The 17,670-nt window shown below is 37.0% G+C and overlaps 1 protein-coding gene and 1 pseudogene across 1 annotated transcript; both read right to left on the bottom strand.

The window, feature by feature from the left end:
• Nucleotides 1-1,172: 1,172 nt before the first annotated feature.
• On the bottom strand, nucleotides 1,173-2,112 carry LOC146893001 (olfactory receptor 1496-like; annotated as a pseudogene).
• Nucleotides 2,113-16,731: 14,619 nt separating this feature from the next.
• On the bottom strand, nucleotides 16,732-17,670 carry LOC146893002 (olfactory receptor 1496-like). Its single transcript, XM_085694341.2, has one exon. It carries the CDS (start codon nucleotides 17,668-17,670, stop codon nucleotides 16,732-16,734), a length of 939 nt encoding a protein of 312 aa, XP_085550467.1.

The raw sequence follows: 17,670 nt of genomic DNA, 5'->3' as shown, positions 1-17,670 counted from the left end.
ACCATAATTCAACAAACAAGAAAAATATAAAGAAAAGACTCTCTGGGAATGAAAGAGTTCAAGTATTAGATGTTCTTATGGAAGTTTATATAGAAGCTTAAGTGGAGTTGGTCATCAGGCAGTGAAAAGCCCTAGAGGAAGATTGGCCTCACATGGAGATGGACATTGAGGAGAGCTCAGAGGAGTATGAAGACTGAGTTTGTATGTCATCACATACCAACATCAATTGAGGAAATCAAGTGAACAAGGTTATTCCATTTCATAGTGAGGCTAAGAATATGCAAAATAAAGAAATATTCTTCTTTCTACAGTAAAGAAATGAGACAAAAGAGGAGAGTTGATCTGTGACCTCACACACAACTGAACCATTGCCCCTTGGTGTGAGATAGGAAGTCAATGAGTCTCATGTTCTTTATCATATGAAACAGAACTGTCTCTATATCCTTGAGATTGTCACAAGGGTAAAATAAAGACATTAACTATAAACAGAAGTTTTACTAAGTAAAATATGAAACATATATGAAGTATTACCAGCTTCTAGCTTTCTTTATTTTTTCCATCATCTTAGATAAGTAAATTGAATTCTTCCTGGTTATTAGTCAATTTCAAATTAAAAGGAAAATTTTTATAAATGATACTGTTGTACTAAAAGATTACCCCAAATTTGTTTAGCATCAAGAAAAGTCAGAAAAGACAACAAAGACAAAATAATCAGGGGAATTTGAGAGAAAAAAAGTATCAAGTCAGAGAGGGAGACTATGTAGGAAATAATTTAAGGAAATTGGGTGATGGGGAGATTGCATTGCTAGCAAGAGTCATAAATCCATTACTTAAACTATTTTAATTGATACATCGATGTCCACAGAACTCAGGATAAATGGTAAAATGGTACAGCAACTTAAGAATTTAAGAAAAAGAGATTGCATTAGACAGAACTTCTTCTACTATGCATTTACAGGATAATTTCTGCAAAGTATGGAGGGAGATGTGGCCAGCTATCAAAGACAATCTTTCCTACTTTGACTACTACACTACACCTCTTCTTTATGTATTGAACAGTTATGTAGCATGCCCTTTTATGTATGTTCAAGATTTGGAACATCATCTGACACAAAATATTAACATCATTATGTTTGCTACATAAAAATAATTAAAAATCACAAGTACTACCATTACAAAGTAATTTTCTTGTTGTAGAAAACTCTTATCAGGGCCTCCTTTATGTCTCTGTTCCTCAGGCTGTAGATGAAGGGGTTCAACATGGGCGTCACCACTGTGTACATCATAGCCATGACAGTCTCTTTCACAGTAGAGTTATTAGCTGGTGGACATAAATATACACCAATAACTGTCCCATAGAACAGAGACACGACAGACAAGTGGGAGCCACAGGTGGAGAAAAGTTTGTAGATGGTCTGGGTAGAATGAACCTTGAGAATAGAAAAGACAATCTTTGCATAGGACATAACAATGAGTAGGAAAGGTATAATGCCAATGAGATCACTCATGATTAATAACACTAACTCATTAATGTGAGTGTCTGAGCAGGCCAACCTCAGGAGAGCCAGTATGTCACAGAAAAAGTGGAGAATCACATTGTTCTCACAAAAAGACACTCTAGCCATGAGTAGGGTGTGCATCATGGCATTGAATGTGGCCAGCATCCACAGTGGCAGCAATAAACAAGCACAGAGTTTTGGGCTCATAATGCTGGTGTAATGAAGAGGGAAGCAGATGGCCACGTAACGGTCATAGGCCATGGCTGTAAGAAGGAAACTCTCCATGACTCCAAAAAAAAAATAAAAAGTACATTTGTGTCAGACAACCTGCATATGGGATCGATGGATTCTGGCTTTGCATGTTTTGGAGCAATTTTGGCATTGTGACAGAGGAGAAGCAGAGGTCAGAGAAGGACAAGTTGCTGAGAAACAAGTACATGGGTGTATGGAGATTGGGGTCCAGTAGAATAAGGATGATGATGATGAGGTTCCCCAGGACGGTGGTGAGGTACATGGCCAGGAACAGGGCATAGAACAGGTGTTGGTGCTCTGGGGGGATGGGCAGGCCCCAGAGGAGGAACTGGGAGAAGATAGTTTGGTTGTTTCCAGTCATGATCTGTCTCCAATGACTTTAAGAAAAATAATTAGCAATTTGTTAAACACTCCTGGTTAAACTTGTATGAGATAGATCAATTCTCAATTATTCAGTCTCATTTGTTTAATTTAGAAAGAATATTTTTTTACATTTTCTAAATTTGTATTCTGTGCTTTCTATGGCATGGAATAACCTTTATCTCTTAATCTCTTCAGTTATCCTTGGTAGGTGATGACATGTTAAACCAGCTCTATATACTCTACTGACACTCCCCCATCCATCTCCATGCCCCCATGAAAACAGTCGTGCTTCTGAAATACACAGGGTGTGTTCCTTTTCCTTCAGCTATCAAACTTTCTCACAAAATTATTGTAATCTCTACATCCCAGTATGTTCTGTCATTATAACCATAAATTATTTTTCTTCTTGATGCCTTAGCATGCTCTAATTGTCTAGTATTACCTAATCACACCTAATTGTTTTTTATATGCACAATGTACTGATATAATTCTTTCTTACCTGCCTTCTTCTTCTAAGCAACTATAGTTCACTTCATTGTGTAGTTTGATCTGTTCTTTTTAAAGGACTTTTTTACACCTAATCCTCTAGATTTTATGAGCCCCAAGAAAAACACACATACTTTAATATGTTACATTACCAATTAATTGCTAGATATAACTGTCTCTCTAACCTACAGAATCACCACCGCATCACTGAATAATCATCTGCTATGTTTCCGCCACAGGCATCTAAAGTTCAATGCATCCCAATTCTCTCTCTCCCAACATCTGTTTCTCATGTCTCTTCTTTCTCATAATACAATAAAACTAATTAAACATCAATTACATAAGTTTTATTGACTTTTTTCTTTTTTTACCTTGGACTCAAAACTAGCACAACATATAGTTTGTCTTCTTCACCCTCTTCTCTCTAGTCATTTAAAACCATACAATCATATCCTTAGTAATGGATGGCATTGTCTTCTACCTTAAATATTAAAGTCAGCTTTCAATTCCAACCCATGTCCCCTGTTGAAAAACTAATTTCTTCAGTATGTTTATCCAACACTGGTATTATGAGATGGAAATGTATTCTGATATTAAAAAAATGAATATTTCCTGATTCATTCCTCAGGTGGACATCTTTTTCTTTAGAAAAAAATTTCTATCATGTGCACAATGATTGCTTATCTGACTTTACAAACTTCTAGCCAATTATGGTTTCACAAATTGCTTGCATTATTCTCTACAGCAATTTTGTACTTCAAATTGAAGTTTATACATCCATCATTTATGATTTGATCCTCATTTTATCTATTACATGCTTTCCCTGTGGTGTGACTTGTCTCAATTTTGTTTCCACAATATGATATGCCATATGCTAAGTTAAACCTTCCTTGTGTCTCTACATACAGTAAAATATATTACCATGTTGCCTGTGCATCTTGTACTCATTTCACAACTACCAATGGCCCTGATTACTTCTTCACAGATATTCTGCCAGACTGTAATTTCATGAAGAAAAGGCCATGACTGCCCACATACAGAACCAACCCTGCCCTGCCTGGATGAGATTCATTGTGCCTGAAAATTGCCTGGCTGTGATGTATTCTCAGACAAAAACTTTTTCAAATTTAAAGGCAGAAATGCAAATTAAATCCAAATAATCATTCTTCTTCAATTTCCTCATAATATAAAATCACCAAACTTGAAACTTTTAGCATGAAAATGTAATACTCTGTGATTAGCTTTATAGATACAACTGTGCATTTATGGAAGGTTCTAAGGTGAGTAGGGTGCAGTGGTCTTTTCAATAATACTAAAGACTCACAATTTTTATGCTTCAATTTAGATGGTTTCACTGATAGTAATGTAGGAAAATATATATGATGAACACTTTATGAAGCTGTCATTTTTATCCTTCTTTTGACTTCATCTTCAGGTATCCATACCTAACTTTGTAGCTAATTATTATAGGAACTGTTCTATGTCCTGATTGCAATTTTGGTCAAATTATAGCTTTTTTATGAAGGTGTTTTACTTCATGATTAACATTTAAATTAGTAATTACATTTAAATTATTTTAAAAATAACTGTAACCTTTTGTAATGTGATGATCCTCATGTGAACAATTGCTGGAAGAAACAGAAAAGCTACAGTCTCTTGAGAAGCCTGAAGATTACCCTGAATGTGAGACTGTAACTTCCACTCTTCCCAGGGACTCCAGTCTGAATCTCCTGGACTAGTCAGTTCTCAACTGTGTGGGCTGCATCTTTAAGACACTTCCTTATCTTGTTCTGTTTTCTTCTAGATAATTTTGTCTAATGAACCCAAGTCTATAGGTAAGATGGCAAAGAAATCAAAAATAATTACAAAAAGATGTGAGAATAGGACTTGGGCTTTAGTTCAGTGATGCAGTAGTTAACCTAGCATGCACAAAGCATTGAGTTCCACCTTTAACTAAAAAAATAGAACAAAATAAAGACACACAAAGAGTTAGGAAATCCTTCCAAGACACTATCTGACTGAGTCCAGCTTTAGGATCTCCAATCCTGCTGGTGGTCATTAGTGCAGTTGCATTGACGGTTTGATACTTGGACATTATGTTTGGTGACAATGAGAAGGACAATATAGGTGAAATTTTGTACCTAGTTTCTCAGAATTATTCTTACTCTGTGAATGAATGGACCCCATATCTTATGTAGGTTTTGTGGGATATTTTGAGCACACTCTTACACTTCTGAGGCTGATATAAAGTTTGCCTTGAATCAGAGGGCAGAACTAGCTACTAGCTGACCAAAATTTGCCATAGAGGTTTTAGATGGCTGAGGACATATAGAGAGACACAAGAAGTAGTATGAAGGGGTTTAGAAAGATTATCAGTCCTTTTAGACTGAGGAAGGAGAGAGTGAGGAGTGAGCTTGTCACTTATCAGCTGCTAGTCTGATTATTCAGGTTTTAACCCTTATACACAACTCCTGAATTTTTATTGAAAAAATAATTGCCATAATACATACATCATGTATGTTTACATGCAAAGAATACAAAGCAGAGATCACTTATGAAGCTTACTAATTCTGACCAATGTAGGTCTCTTTATCAATTATTGACCTGAATAGCAAATGAGAATATCCCATGGACATGCAACTCACCTTGGATTCTCTGAAAACACTGACTCTTGTTTTGAAGATGATATTCAACTTTATACATGGAGACTCAGATGATGTCAATATTCTAGTCAGTGGGTTTCAGTAAGGAACAAGTACATGTATTACTTACAATTACAGAATTCTGAGCTCTTTTGAATAGGAGATCTGTTCAAAAGTTTCCTAATGTTCGAAAGCTAAAAATGTTTTCAAGGAAGACTTAACAACTCCAGCATTGCCCTTACCCTCTAAAGAGATGTTATTATGTTGAAATGGAAAAAAATATTCTGTAAGTAATTGTAACAAACATAATCCTCACCAAAATGAATGTCAATACAACTGTGGAACAAGGTATTTTTTACTCTATGTGAAACTGTTGTCAAGTATGAAAATAGCAAAGAATGTTATTATACCTGAAAATTGACAGTCATGTGATTACAAAACTGGAAATGTAAGACCCATAATTTGGAAGACAGTAATGTATCTCCTGACAATTTTTCTAAGAGGAATGAAATTATATTAAGGTCCCTACTTCAGATCTTGTCACATTTATTCATTGTAAGCAAGGAAAGAACAGCATTTATAGTCAACATCTTCTTACATGTCTGCTTCTAGCCATCTCTGGACCCAAGGGGACCTGCATCCCAGAGGAGTCCAGATCCTGCATAACTCATTAAATATACAACAATTGCCCAGGACCTATCCAGGACAAATTTTCTCAGTTTCCTGAGGTGTGGGATACTGATGGCCATTGAACACTGCTGAATATACTTTAGGAGAAGGTGAAAATGATAAAAAGAAGATCTATTTATTCCTACCGTTTGCCTGTTATGGAATGGACATGATTTATTTGTAAATCAAACAAATGTAGACATTCATGTAGGCTAAGGGTGGGCTATTTGAAAACCACTGAAGTAATTATAAATACTTCGCGTTTAAGGAAATTTGCTGCTTTGATTTTTGACATCAATTTGTGGGGATGGAGTTGTTCTCAGAATTCTTTTGCTGTTCTCTAAATTTCTTTGGCATGTGTAGCATGCCTCCTCATTCATTTCTCATCCTAGTGATTCATGTTCCTTCCTCCACGTTTAAGATGAACTAATGGATTTTTAGTACTCTATTAAAAGGATATGCTTTTGGTTTCATTAACTTCTTTGATATTTCATCTTCAATTACAACTGATTCCTACCCTGTGTGTGTATGTGCTTTTGCAGTATATGTGTGTATGTATGTAATTTCCTCTTCCCCACTTCTTTTGAAGTTAAGGCATTTTTCTAGATTCCCACCACAATTAATAATAGATTTTCTTCTTTTCCAATGTGTGTAAACTCATATATATATGAGAATATATAGAGAGAGAATTTTGAGATATATAAATGTATATCTCAAATTTCTATTTGCTGTTTTCCCAACACTTTTGATAGTCATCTTTTTCCCTGCATCAAGATCAATGTATTTTTATATCTTGTAAATGTAACTCTTTTATCAGGATGTAGCAAAAACAACAATGACAAAAGAGCAAAATTATCTACATATGGGGAAGTACATGGTTATTATTCAGAGGCAATATAATAGTCCATACAGAATTCAAGATAATCTGAAACAGGATTCTAGAACTACTAAGTTAGCAACACCATAGGATACAAATCTAAAAGTACATAATAAATATTTCCCAGTCACTAAATAACTTGTTATTACCTTTTCAAAATACACCAATTTCTTTTTCCCACATGGGAATAGAATCCAGTGCCTCAGAAGATGCCTGAAAACAAAGGTGGCACCAAAATTCTGTAGCATTGGGTTTTCTTACACAAATATTTGTGTATAGTAAAGTTTCACTTACAAATTAGGCACAGAGAAGGCTAAGAGTAACAATTAGTTATAGTACTAAATTACCTCAATTAAAGCCATCTAGTACTCTCTGTTTTCTTTTACAAAAATATACTGTATTACACTCACCTTTCTATTTTTGGTCATGGGATCTATTACAATACCTTTGTAACAGGAAGTTAGGTGACAGACACAGGAAAAGTGATACAGTTTTAGCCTGCTCTCTAAGCCTCATTGGAATATTTATGTGAAACTCCCTATATAAGAATTCACAGCACAGGAACTGACTTGGTTCTCAATATGGAGGAAGAACACCTCACAGGGAGGGCAACAGGTTGTGGAAATGGTAGACAAAGTGATCATTCATATTTCTTGTAGATGGAGACTGAGAACTCAGTTTTCATCATACTACATTGGGTAGCATATCATTCAACACTATGAACTGTTTACCTCTGAGATTTTCTACTTAATACTGTCAGACTAGAACTGAGTGGAGGAAGCTGACCTTAACTCTTTATTCGGGAAGAGTCAGGAATGAAAGTATCTAAAATGCACTATATATATTCATGAAGCTTTCAAGAAAATCGTTTATTTTGGCTTTTTGTTTGAGGGTGTAGGTTGAATACGGGAGGAAGACATGACATCTGGAACACCAGGCAACTATTTACATTGCATCCACAGGAAGGATGCACAGTGATGAAAGTTCATATTCCATCATCCAGTACTGAATACATAGAATCTATATTTTCAAAACTGTAAAATATAAATTAAATACAAGAGGCCTAAGGCATATTTTCTTATAGCATTTTCCTGGATTGTAAGGTTAAATTTTGTTAATATGCCATCTCTTTATTACTCAATGAAATTACAATCACAATTCCAACAAGAACTTTTTATACAAATTGATTGTGTGTTTAATTTACATGTGAAGCAATTAAAATTTTGCTTTTTGTGTTGTCTTTTTGTTGAAAATAGATTTTTTCATACAATATACTCTATGATTTCTCTTTTATCTCCTTCCAGATCATCCTCTATGTTCAACTACACACCTTCTTTTTCTCTCTTTTAGAATACAAACAGGAAAAAGAAAACCAAAGAAAAAGTAAAATGAATACAGACAGACACAGATACACACACACACATACACACACATACACCATGTAAATAAAAAAAATCAGAAACCATAATATGTAAGCAAAGCAATAAGGTTAAAAATGCCCACAAATTAAAAGACAAAATAAAATCTTCAAAAAAAATCCTTGAGTTTCAGTGGTATGTAATTGTTGCCTGTTCATGTAATGTACAAGGGTTATATTTGACTGGAGCCCACTTTCCTAAGGGGATAAAAGTATAAAAGGTTGGAAGGAAAACTACTTCAATTTATCAGGCATTATTCTGATTGTTAATGATTTAAAGTGTCTTACATAACAAAAATTTGCACAAGAAGCTATCAGTACTGTTTTTTTGTGGGGGGCAATTGATTATAAGCCTAGCTTTTAATGGCTGGGACATCTATCCAGCTCATTCAACAGTAATTTTTAAGCAGACAGTTACAGTAGAAAACCACAACATTTGTAAGACCATTATGGAAAGCATCTCAACAGATATACACATTCTGGAAAATTTTGAACTTTAACAACTAATTTTCTGAGTATACCAATATGTAAAACGTCAGGAATATGGCAAGCAGATAATATGTCTAATGCTTCCTTAAGCCAATAGAGAAGCAGTCCACATTCCTAGGCATGTTCACTCATTTTGCCTTCTTATATCTCTATGAAAATCTTAATTGTTCCTACTATGACAAGTGACCCAACCCCTCTCCATATGTGTGATTACTTCCTAATTCCCTGTTCTATGAGTTCACCCTTGATCATGAGTTTGTAGGTGACTTTTGTAATTTCTTCCTTCAAGATACTCTGAAGAACTGACATTAATCATTTGGATAAATTCTATCTGTAATAATGAAACAAAAAATTTCAATCGCAGGGAATCTTGATCCCTTAGGTGGAATGTTAACTGGGCTCTTAGAGATGATTAACTTTTGTTTCTGAATGTGGAAATAGTAATTAGAATCTAAGGATATATCCAGGATTTTAGACATTGTGCTGCCAGTTCTGGTTTTATAGAACAAACATATCTTTGTTTATCAATTAATTGGTTTCAAATACTCCAAGAAGACCAATGATTCTAATCTCTGTGTTTTGGTTGACACAAGAAACAAAAGTGGTTGTGTGATAGGCTCAAGTTTAAATTCAATCATTCTTGAGCATTGAGATGCTCACATACAGAAATATAATTAAATATCCTTAGAATTTTCAGTGTCATTCAAAGGAATTTATGATGCATTTTAGAACCCATAATACTCGCCAAAGAAGTCCTCTGCCTATTCATGTAACCATCCACAGGCAAAGAATACTTAATGTTCTTACAGGTTTTCCTGTTGTTGATATTTCAAGTGAATATAAGCTATTCATGCCTAACTTCTTTCTATTAGCATGTTTTCAAGGTATGTTTGTGTAGTTCTATGTTCCAATAATTCTTTGGTTATTTATTTGTTAGTTGATATCTTTGTAATTAATGAAAATGATGAATACAACTTCCATGAATATTAACGTGCAGTCATTTTTGATCAATTATTGTAGATGTTTACCTACTCTTATTGTAACTCTAAATTAAAGATTATTTTGCTTTATAAATAATAATGTGAATTAAAAACTACCTTTAGTTAAATTAGCCTACAAGGTAGTTGATTTCCTTACAACACTTTCATTGTATTCAATCTTGTTCATCATGTGCTCAATGCTATTTTTGCCCCATCTCTCTATTTCAATCTCTGTCCTACCCTGCTTCAATTCAGCATTCTCTTTTTCACTTTCATATTGCATTTATTCTGTTGTTGTTCTACATCTCTCCTTTTAGGCCTCCATTTTTCCACCATCACAATTAATTTTTTAATGTTGTATCTTCTGTACACATATACATAAATATAAAACAACTATTAATGGGACTGGAGAGATGGATCAGTGGTTAAGAGTACTTCCTTACCCTGTAAGTACTTCCTTACCCTGTAACTTTTTGGAAAAGTTACCTTTTCCAAAACCAATGGAAAAGTACACAACCGGTTGCAGTTTCAATTCCAAGAGATCAAAACTCCTCTTCAGGTCTCTGTGTGCATCAGGCAAGCATGTGTTGCAATATATACATATATATATATATATACATAGGTAAAACACTTATACACATGAAATTAAAAAGAGTCTTGGTTTAAATTAGTGATTTGAATTATGCTGGGTTAGTAAAACGGTCCTTATATTTTTTCTGATATTCATGACTTTTTTGTCCCCTCCACCAGGTAGTGTCCACAGACACATCTCAAAGACAACTCCTACACTTGAACTAAATTCATTGTATATAAGTTCTTATTTTTACTTCTCATTCCTCAGTTTTAGGAATCTAAGATGATTCAGTAGATGATTCAGTTTCCTTGCTATAGTAAGCAAATCATGAGTAAACATGGACATACAAGTATCCCTGGGCAGGTTGTGAGAACATAGGGCATATGCTCAGTAGTGCTGGAGAATATGGTACTAATTCTATTTTGGACTTTAGTAAGAAAAGAACATACTCACCTAAATATCAGCTACAACTTTTTACACTTTCATCATCAGTAAATAAGGGCTCATTGACATTGTTTGGTGACGTTTGTTTTCTTGATGATGGTCTTTCTTATCGGAGAGAAATAGAATCTCGTGGTAGTTTTTGTTTTGATTGCCCTGGTGTCTTGGACATTGAATACTTTTAAACCTGCTGAATTTGCGGATCTTCTTTTAAGAAATCTTGCTGTGGTTTCTTTTGCCCATTTTTATGTTTGTTTTCTTCTCTTGTTCTTTGGATATTTTGAGTTCCTTATGTACTCAGGATATTAATCTTCTGTCAGATGTGTACCTGACAAAGATTTTCGCACACTCTGGGTGCTATTTGTTCACTCAGAAAACTTTAACAGTTGTAGTTCTGAAGTTTTATTTTATTTCAGATTATCCTGCTTGTTGATTGTTATCATGCTTTACTGGGTAACAGGAGTCTCCTTCAGAGACTGACCTGTTCTGTTCTCTTGAACTGTTTTTCCTACTCTGTCTTCTGACAAAACAGCTTAGGTTCAAACCTACTGCACTAATTTTGCCCCTTTTGTAACCGATTTTTATGAAAATTGAGAATAAGGAGCTCAGTTATTCTTCCACATGTAGATATCCTTTTCTCTCATCAATGGTTACTTCAGGCTATTTTCTCTCTACTGAGCATTTTTTAATTTTTTGTCAAATATAAAATGGCTGTAGCATCGGGCATATTTGCCTGAATATTTGTTCTGTTCCACTGATGCTATCAATCTGTATTGACTCTGAAATATAACAAGAAATTATGTATAATAATATCTTCAATTGTATCAGGAATGATATCTGCAACATCACTTATATTTCTCCTATACCCTTCCAAATTCATGACCAATTCTTCTTTACTTATTATTGCTTCATACACACACATAAACACACAGAGACACACATACTGTATTGAATCCATTTGTGATTTCTAGCATTTTACATGCATTTAGCAGTGATCAATTGAAATTTTATAACTAGATCTTGGAGAAATCTGATTTTACTCTCACAGCAGCCATTTGTTGCCATTTTCTTAGCTAATAAAACATGATGTTGAACTATAATTATTAGGAAATAGGAAGGAAACACACAGAGGGGAGGGAGAGAAAAAGAGAATATATGTGAAATTGTAGTTTAATATCAAAACCTCACATGTATATAAAATATACAAATAAAATCTATTTAATGAACTACAAATATACACTTGTAAAATGTCATTCATGTGATTTAATTTGTTTTCAATTCAGTCAGAGCCTATATATTGTGTGAACAGGATTTTAATGAATACTTTTGTCTATATATACATATGTATACCTGTAAATATACAGTTGTACATTTTAAAAATTTTAAAGCTTCTTAGTTTTCTGCTAAATTAAATGCTCTCTTATTTTAAGGTATCTTTATTAGTTGAAAATTTCTTAGATGTATGAGATGCATTTTTATCTTATCTTTCTCAAGCTGACACCTGGTGGGCCTGTTCCACCGGCCTAACTCCTTGTGTACATATACATATACTTAGTACCACTTCAAAGTATTGCATCTTAGTTAGACTCTTCCCCAAGGTAACCTACCATGATGCCAATTTCCTAGCCCCACGGTTAACAGCTCCCCTTCTCAGGACAAAGAGGGAGCCCTTTACTATCCTTACTTTGGCCATCCTCCTTGGGGCAGGATTGACAGGATTAGGCATGGGGACAGTGGCCGTGGTCACCTAACAGGCTGGATACCAGAGTCTACGTAAGTCTATTGATGAGGACATCCAGCACCTAGAGTCATCTGTCTCGAGCCTGGAGGCCTTCCTAGACAGCTTAGCTGAGGTAGTCTTACAAAATAGAAGAGAACTTGATCTGTTATTTATTCAGCAAAGGGGCCTATGCATGGCCCTAGAAGAAGAATGTTGCTTCTATGCCAGTAAGTCAGGGGTAATTATGCAAACCATGTGTAAAATATGGGATGGTTTGTTACACAGACAAAAGGAATGTGAGGCTTAACAAGGGTGGTTTGAATACTGGTTTTCATTGTCCCCTTGGCTAACAACATTGGTAACTAGGCTAATGGGATCTACAATAATAATCCTGTTGCTGTTAATGTTCAAACCATGCATCATAAATATGTTAGTACAATTTATAAAGCAAAGATTGGGTGCAATGCAGTTTATGGTCCAATGAGGTTATAGCCCCTTCAATATTAGAGAAGAAAGGTAGGTAGCCTCTGCTTGGCCCTAGGAGACCCAAGATTGATTCCCCAAGGTACTTGAGAAAGGGGAAATGTAAGGATATTGAGAATTTTTAAAACGTTGCAACATCAAGAGCTAGTTGAAAAACAGGATGAGAGGATGAGAGGATGAGAGGGCAAGAATGCCCATGCATGATCTCAAAGGGGGTTAAACCCAACCGATAGGAGGTATTCCTAGCCTATCCAGGGCATTGGGAAGGAAGGCCAGCCAATCCCTGCTGGTCTTTAAGGCTAATTTGGTAAAGGTCTTCTTTAGAGTTGAATTCTGTCCTGAACTCTTGGGCCTGTATGCACAATATAATTTCCATTCAGTTCACAGTGCAGTGGCTATTCCCTGACGTACTTGAGAGATGAAGGTGGGTCCTTTGTCTGAGCCAATCATATGTGGGACACCAAACCTGGGAAGAATTTCTTCAAGAAACTTTTGACTACGACATACGCAGTCTTGTGTTTGGTTGAGCATGCCTCCATCCAGCCTGGAAAAAAAGACCAGCAAGTATTCATAACCATATTTGCCTGGTTTGACTTTGATGAAGTCTGTCTCCCAATACACTCCAGGCTGAGTTCCTCTTGCCCTGGTACCTTTGTCTCCTCTTGTCTGGTAAGAATTTACCAATTGACATCCCTGACACATTTTTATAATTTGGTCAATCAGCTGAATGGCATGTCTAATTTTTAAAGGTGACCTCTGGAGCAAATTCTTGAGTCTTTTGGTCCCCAAATGGGTGGAGGCATGTGCTGTAGGAATTCCTACTGCCAGTAGCCTTTAAGTTACCCTGACACTTGGGCTTGGCCTCTTATACTATTTATGTCAATGTAAAGCATGCATCCAGCCACTTTTCTGACTGCAGGATTTGGTTGCTCTTTTTCATTCTAGCAGAGGATTGTGACTTGTTAGTCTACCCCTAAATAAATAACCCTCTATTATTCTCAATTCTGAGCTAGTGTGGGATTTCTTTTAAGTGACCTTCTTCATATGGTGCCCCACATTGATTTGGACTTTATATCTACCAGACGGACAGCCTGAGGGCCTAACTGGTTCACACTCCAGAAAGTCTCCAAACGTGCCCACTTGGCTTGCTTTTACCTAAGCAGCTTTTTTAGTAGAATCCCTGCCACAGTGGGTATGCATGCAGTGACTTGAAAATTTCCGAAGCACATGCACATCCCCTGCACCCCTATAGCAACATTCCTTGCTGTGTGGCGCCTTTTGCACAGCTTCCAGTTTGTGCTCCCTGCCTGTGAGTTCTAGGCTTCTTGCTCCATATATGGAATTGATTTAATTGTTTTTATTTTGTCAAGCAAAGCATATTTCTCAGTATTTAAACACTACTAAGGCAGGAAACTAAAGCAGTTCAGGACTGTTCCTGTCCCCATCGGTTGTAATGCTACAAGTCGTGACTCTGCAATCACAGCACCTGCTGGACAATAAAGATTATTATACCTAAAACAATTTACCATATCTCATAACAGGTAATTACTAAATAAATATGGCAGACTATGTTAACATTGAAACTTTAAGTAACTTTCTTGCTAATACTACAGATTGTATTCTACAAGGCTTATATGGTTATGGAGATGCATCCATTTATTGGATATTGGGACTCAGATTTTTCCTTCATGTGTTCTGACTACCAGGGATGCCAGTCTACCTAGAGCTGCAATAGGATAGCTCTGGAAGCTGGAGCTGCAATGGGACAGCTCAGCCCTGACTATTGAGAAGCCAGGCTACTGAAAGCTGAGGTGCTGTGGGGGATTGTCTTCCTGCAGGATATAGGGACCCTGCTCTTCTGGAGAACCACTGTAGCTGAGTTCTGCTCTGTTCCCTTACCAGAGCATCCTAGCTGAGCTCTCTGCTTCTTTTGCCCCGGATGTTTCTTTTGCTAACACTGCTCAAGTGAAGCCCACTGCAGAAATGTAGCAATCTCCTCCATCTCCAGTGAAAAGTTGTTACTTTTCCTCAGCTGACCTTGCTCAGCCCCCTTAAAGAGATTACTAGCAAGGTTCTTCTGTTCTGCTCTGCCTTGCAAAGCCCTGCTAGGGAGCATCTCAGCCAGGATTTTCAGCTCAGTCCCCTAAGGGAAACATCCTAGCCAGGTTCGTCTGCTCTGTGCCGACAAATGAAGGTTGTCACACAAGACTCTTTTGAGAAAGAGGTTTTTTGGGGAAGCAGAAATCCAGAAGAGTGGCTGCCTCTGCCAGGGAGGGATTAATGGCAGTTCTTAACTGAAAGGATAGAGAGACATATACAGGGATTCTAAGGGACAGAATTTTCCCAGGGAGATGGGGGATTGGTTAGGTTTTCCATGCTCAGGGATTGGTCAGTTTAGCTGGTCAGGGGCAGAGATGGCTCTGACTTCATGGCCAAACTGTGTTTCTTTTACTGATCCTTTTCTGCTTTTTGACTCTATCTTAGGACGAGAGCATATTTATTTCACTGACTCTAATTCTAGGGACAAAGTGTGCTTCTTTGACACTAGTTTCAGAGCCAGGGCACATGTCTTTAGTTTTGAGTTCAGGGATAAAGATATTTCTTTCCTGGTTCAGGTCTCAAACACAGGGTATGTTTCTTTCTCTGGCTCTGAGTTCAGTGATTGGTAGGTTTCCTGCCCTGGGATTGGTTGGTTCAGTTGGACAGTTGGATAGGGACAGAGATGACTCTGCCTTCATGGCCAAACAGTTTCTTTCACTGGTCCTTTTTAGCTTTTTTACTCTAATCTTAGTACCAGGGCATATTTCTTTGACTGGCTCTGATTCTAGGTACAAAGTGTGTTTCTTTGATGCTACTTTCAGAGTCAGGGCACATGTCTTAAGTCCTGGCTGCAGGGATAAAGATGTTTCTCTACTTGGTCAAGGGTGTGTTTCATTTCTCTGACTCTGGATTCAGAGTCAGGGTGCTCAGTGATTGGTTGGTTTCATGCTCCAGTTCTCCCTTTTACCCTACAGTTATTAATGGAATCTCTTACCAGATGGAGACTGAGTGTACTCATCATTGAATCCCACAACTGTTGTAGACATGTGTTCAAGTTTACAAATTCCCTGTTATATAGTAATTATATCTTCAAAATTTTTAAGTAGTCAATTTTTTGAATATAGCAGTCACAATACTTCATAGGCCCATCATTGATGTGTGCAAGTTCCATTCAGTGAAAATTTCCTGTTCAGTGTCTCACTGTGCATCCCACACTAAGGTCAATGGTCTCACTGTGTAGCTATCCTGATCTCACAGGGTCACACTTTTTGCCAAGGCTGACCTCACAGGGTCTCTCTCACCCTGCATCTATTCTGACTTCACAGGGTCTCACCCTGCATCCATTCTGACCTCACAGAGTCTCTCTCACCCTGCATCTATTATGACCTCACAGGATCTCACTATGCAGCATGAACTGAGCACACAGGGCCACACTATGTAGCTATGTTGACCACACAGGGGCAAACTGTGCAGGTGGGCTGACCTCACAGGGCCACACTGTGCAGCTTATGCTGACCTCAAAGAGAAATCAGTGAAAATGACAAAATGTTACAGCAACTTAAGAATGTAAGGTGCAGAGATCATATTAGACATCTTCTCAAGGTATGAGGAAAATGTAGCCAACTATGAAAGACACTATTTCCTACTTTGACTATTCCATGAAACTTGTTTCTTTCATGTATTAAACAGTTATGTAGATTGCCATTTCATGTAGATGATATGATGAGGTACATCTGACAGACAATATTAACATTATTATGTCTATTAAATAACATTAGGTAAAAATCACAAGTGGACCATTACAAAAAGATTTTCTTATTGCAGAAAACTCTTATCAGGGCCTCCTTGATGTCTCTGTTCCTGAGGCTGTAGATGAAGGGATTCAGCATTGGAGTCACTACTGTGTACATCATAGCCATGGTAGTCTTTTTCACAATAGAGTTATTAGTTGATGGGCAGAAGTAGAGTCCAATAATTGTTCCATAAAACAGACACACCACAGACAGGTGAGAACCACAGGTGGAAAAGACCTTGTGTATACCCTGGGTAGATGGAACCTTGAGAATAGAAAAGATAATCCTTGCATAGGATATAACAATGAGTAGAAATGGTATAACAGCAATGAGACTACTCATGATAAATATCATTAACTCGTTAATGTAAGTGTCTGAGCAGGCTAACTTCAGAAGAGCCAATATGTCACAGAAAAAATGGAGGATTACATTGTTCTTACAAAAAGACAGTCTAGCCATGAGCAGGGTATGCATCATGGCATGGAATGCAGTCAACATCCACAGTGGCACCAATAGACTAGCACAGAGTTTGGGGCTCATGATGCTGGTGTAATGAAGAGGGAAGCAGATGGCCACATAGCGGTCATAGGCCATGACCACAAGAAGAAAGCTCTCCATGTCTGCAAAAGCCATCCAAAAGTACATTTGTGTCAGACAATCTGCATAGGGGATGGATGGGTCCTGGCTCTGCATGTTTTGTAGCAATTTGGGCATTGTGACAGAGGAAAAGCAAAGGTCAGAGAAGGACAAATTGCTGAGAAACAAGTACATGGGTGTGTGCAGATGGGAGTCCAGTAGAATGAGGATGATGATAAGAAGGTTTCCCAGGACAGTGGTGAGGTACATGGCCAGGAACAGAATATAGAACAGGTGCTGGTGCACTGGGGGTATGGGCAGTCCCAGGAGAAGGAACTGGGAGATGGCAGTTTGGTTGTTTCCATTCAT

The sequence above is a fragment of the Myodes glareolus genome, chromosome 9 (genome assembly GCF_982192425.1).
Source record: "Myodes glareolus chromosome 9, mMyoGla1.1, whole genome shotgun sequence".
In the NCBI taxonomy this organism is placed as follows: domain Eukaryota; kingdom Metazoa; phylum Chordata; class Mammalia; order Rodentia; family Cricetidae; genus Myodes; species Myodes glareolus.
Note: the sequence above shows the minus strand (reverse complement) of the source record. Positions and strands in the feature narration are given on the sequence as shown.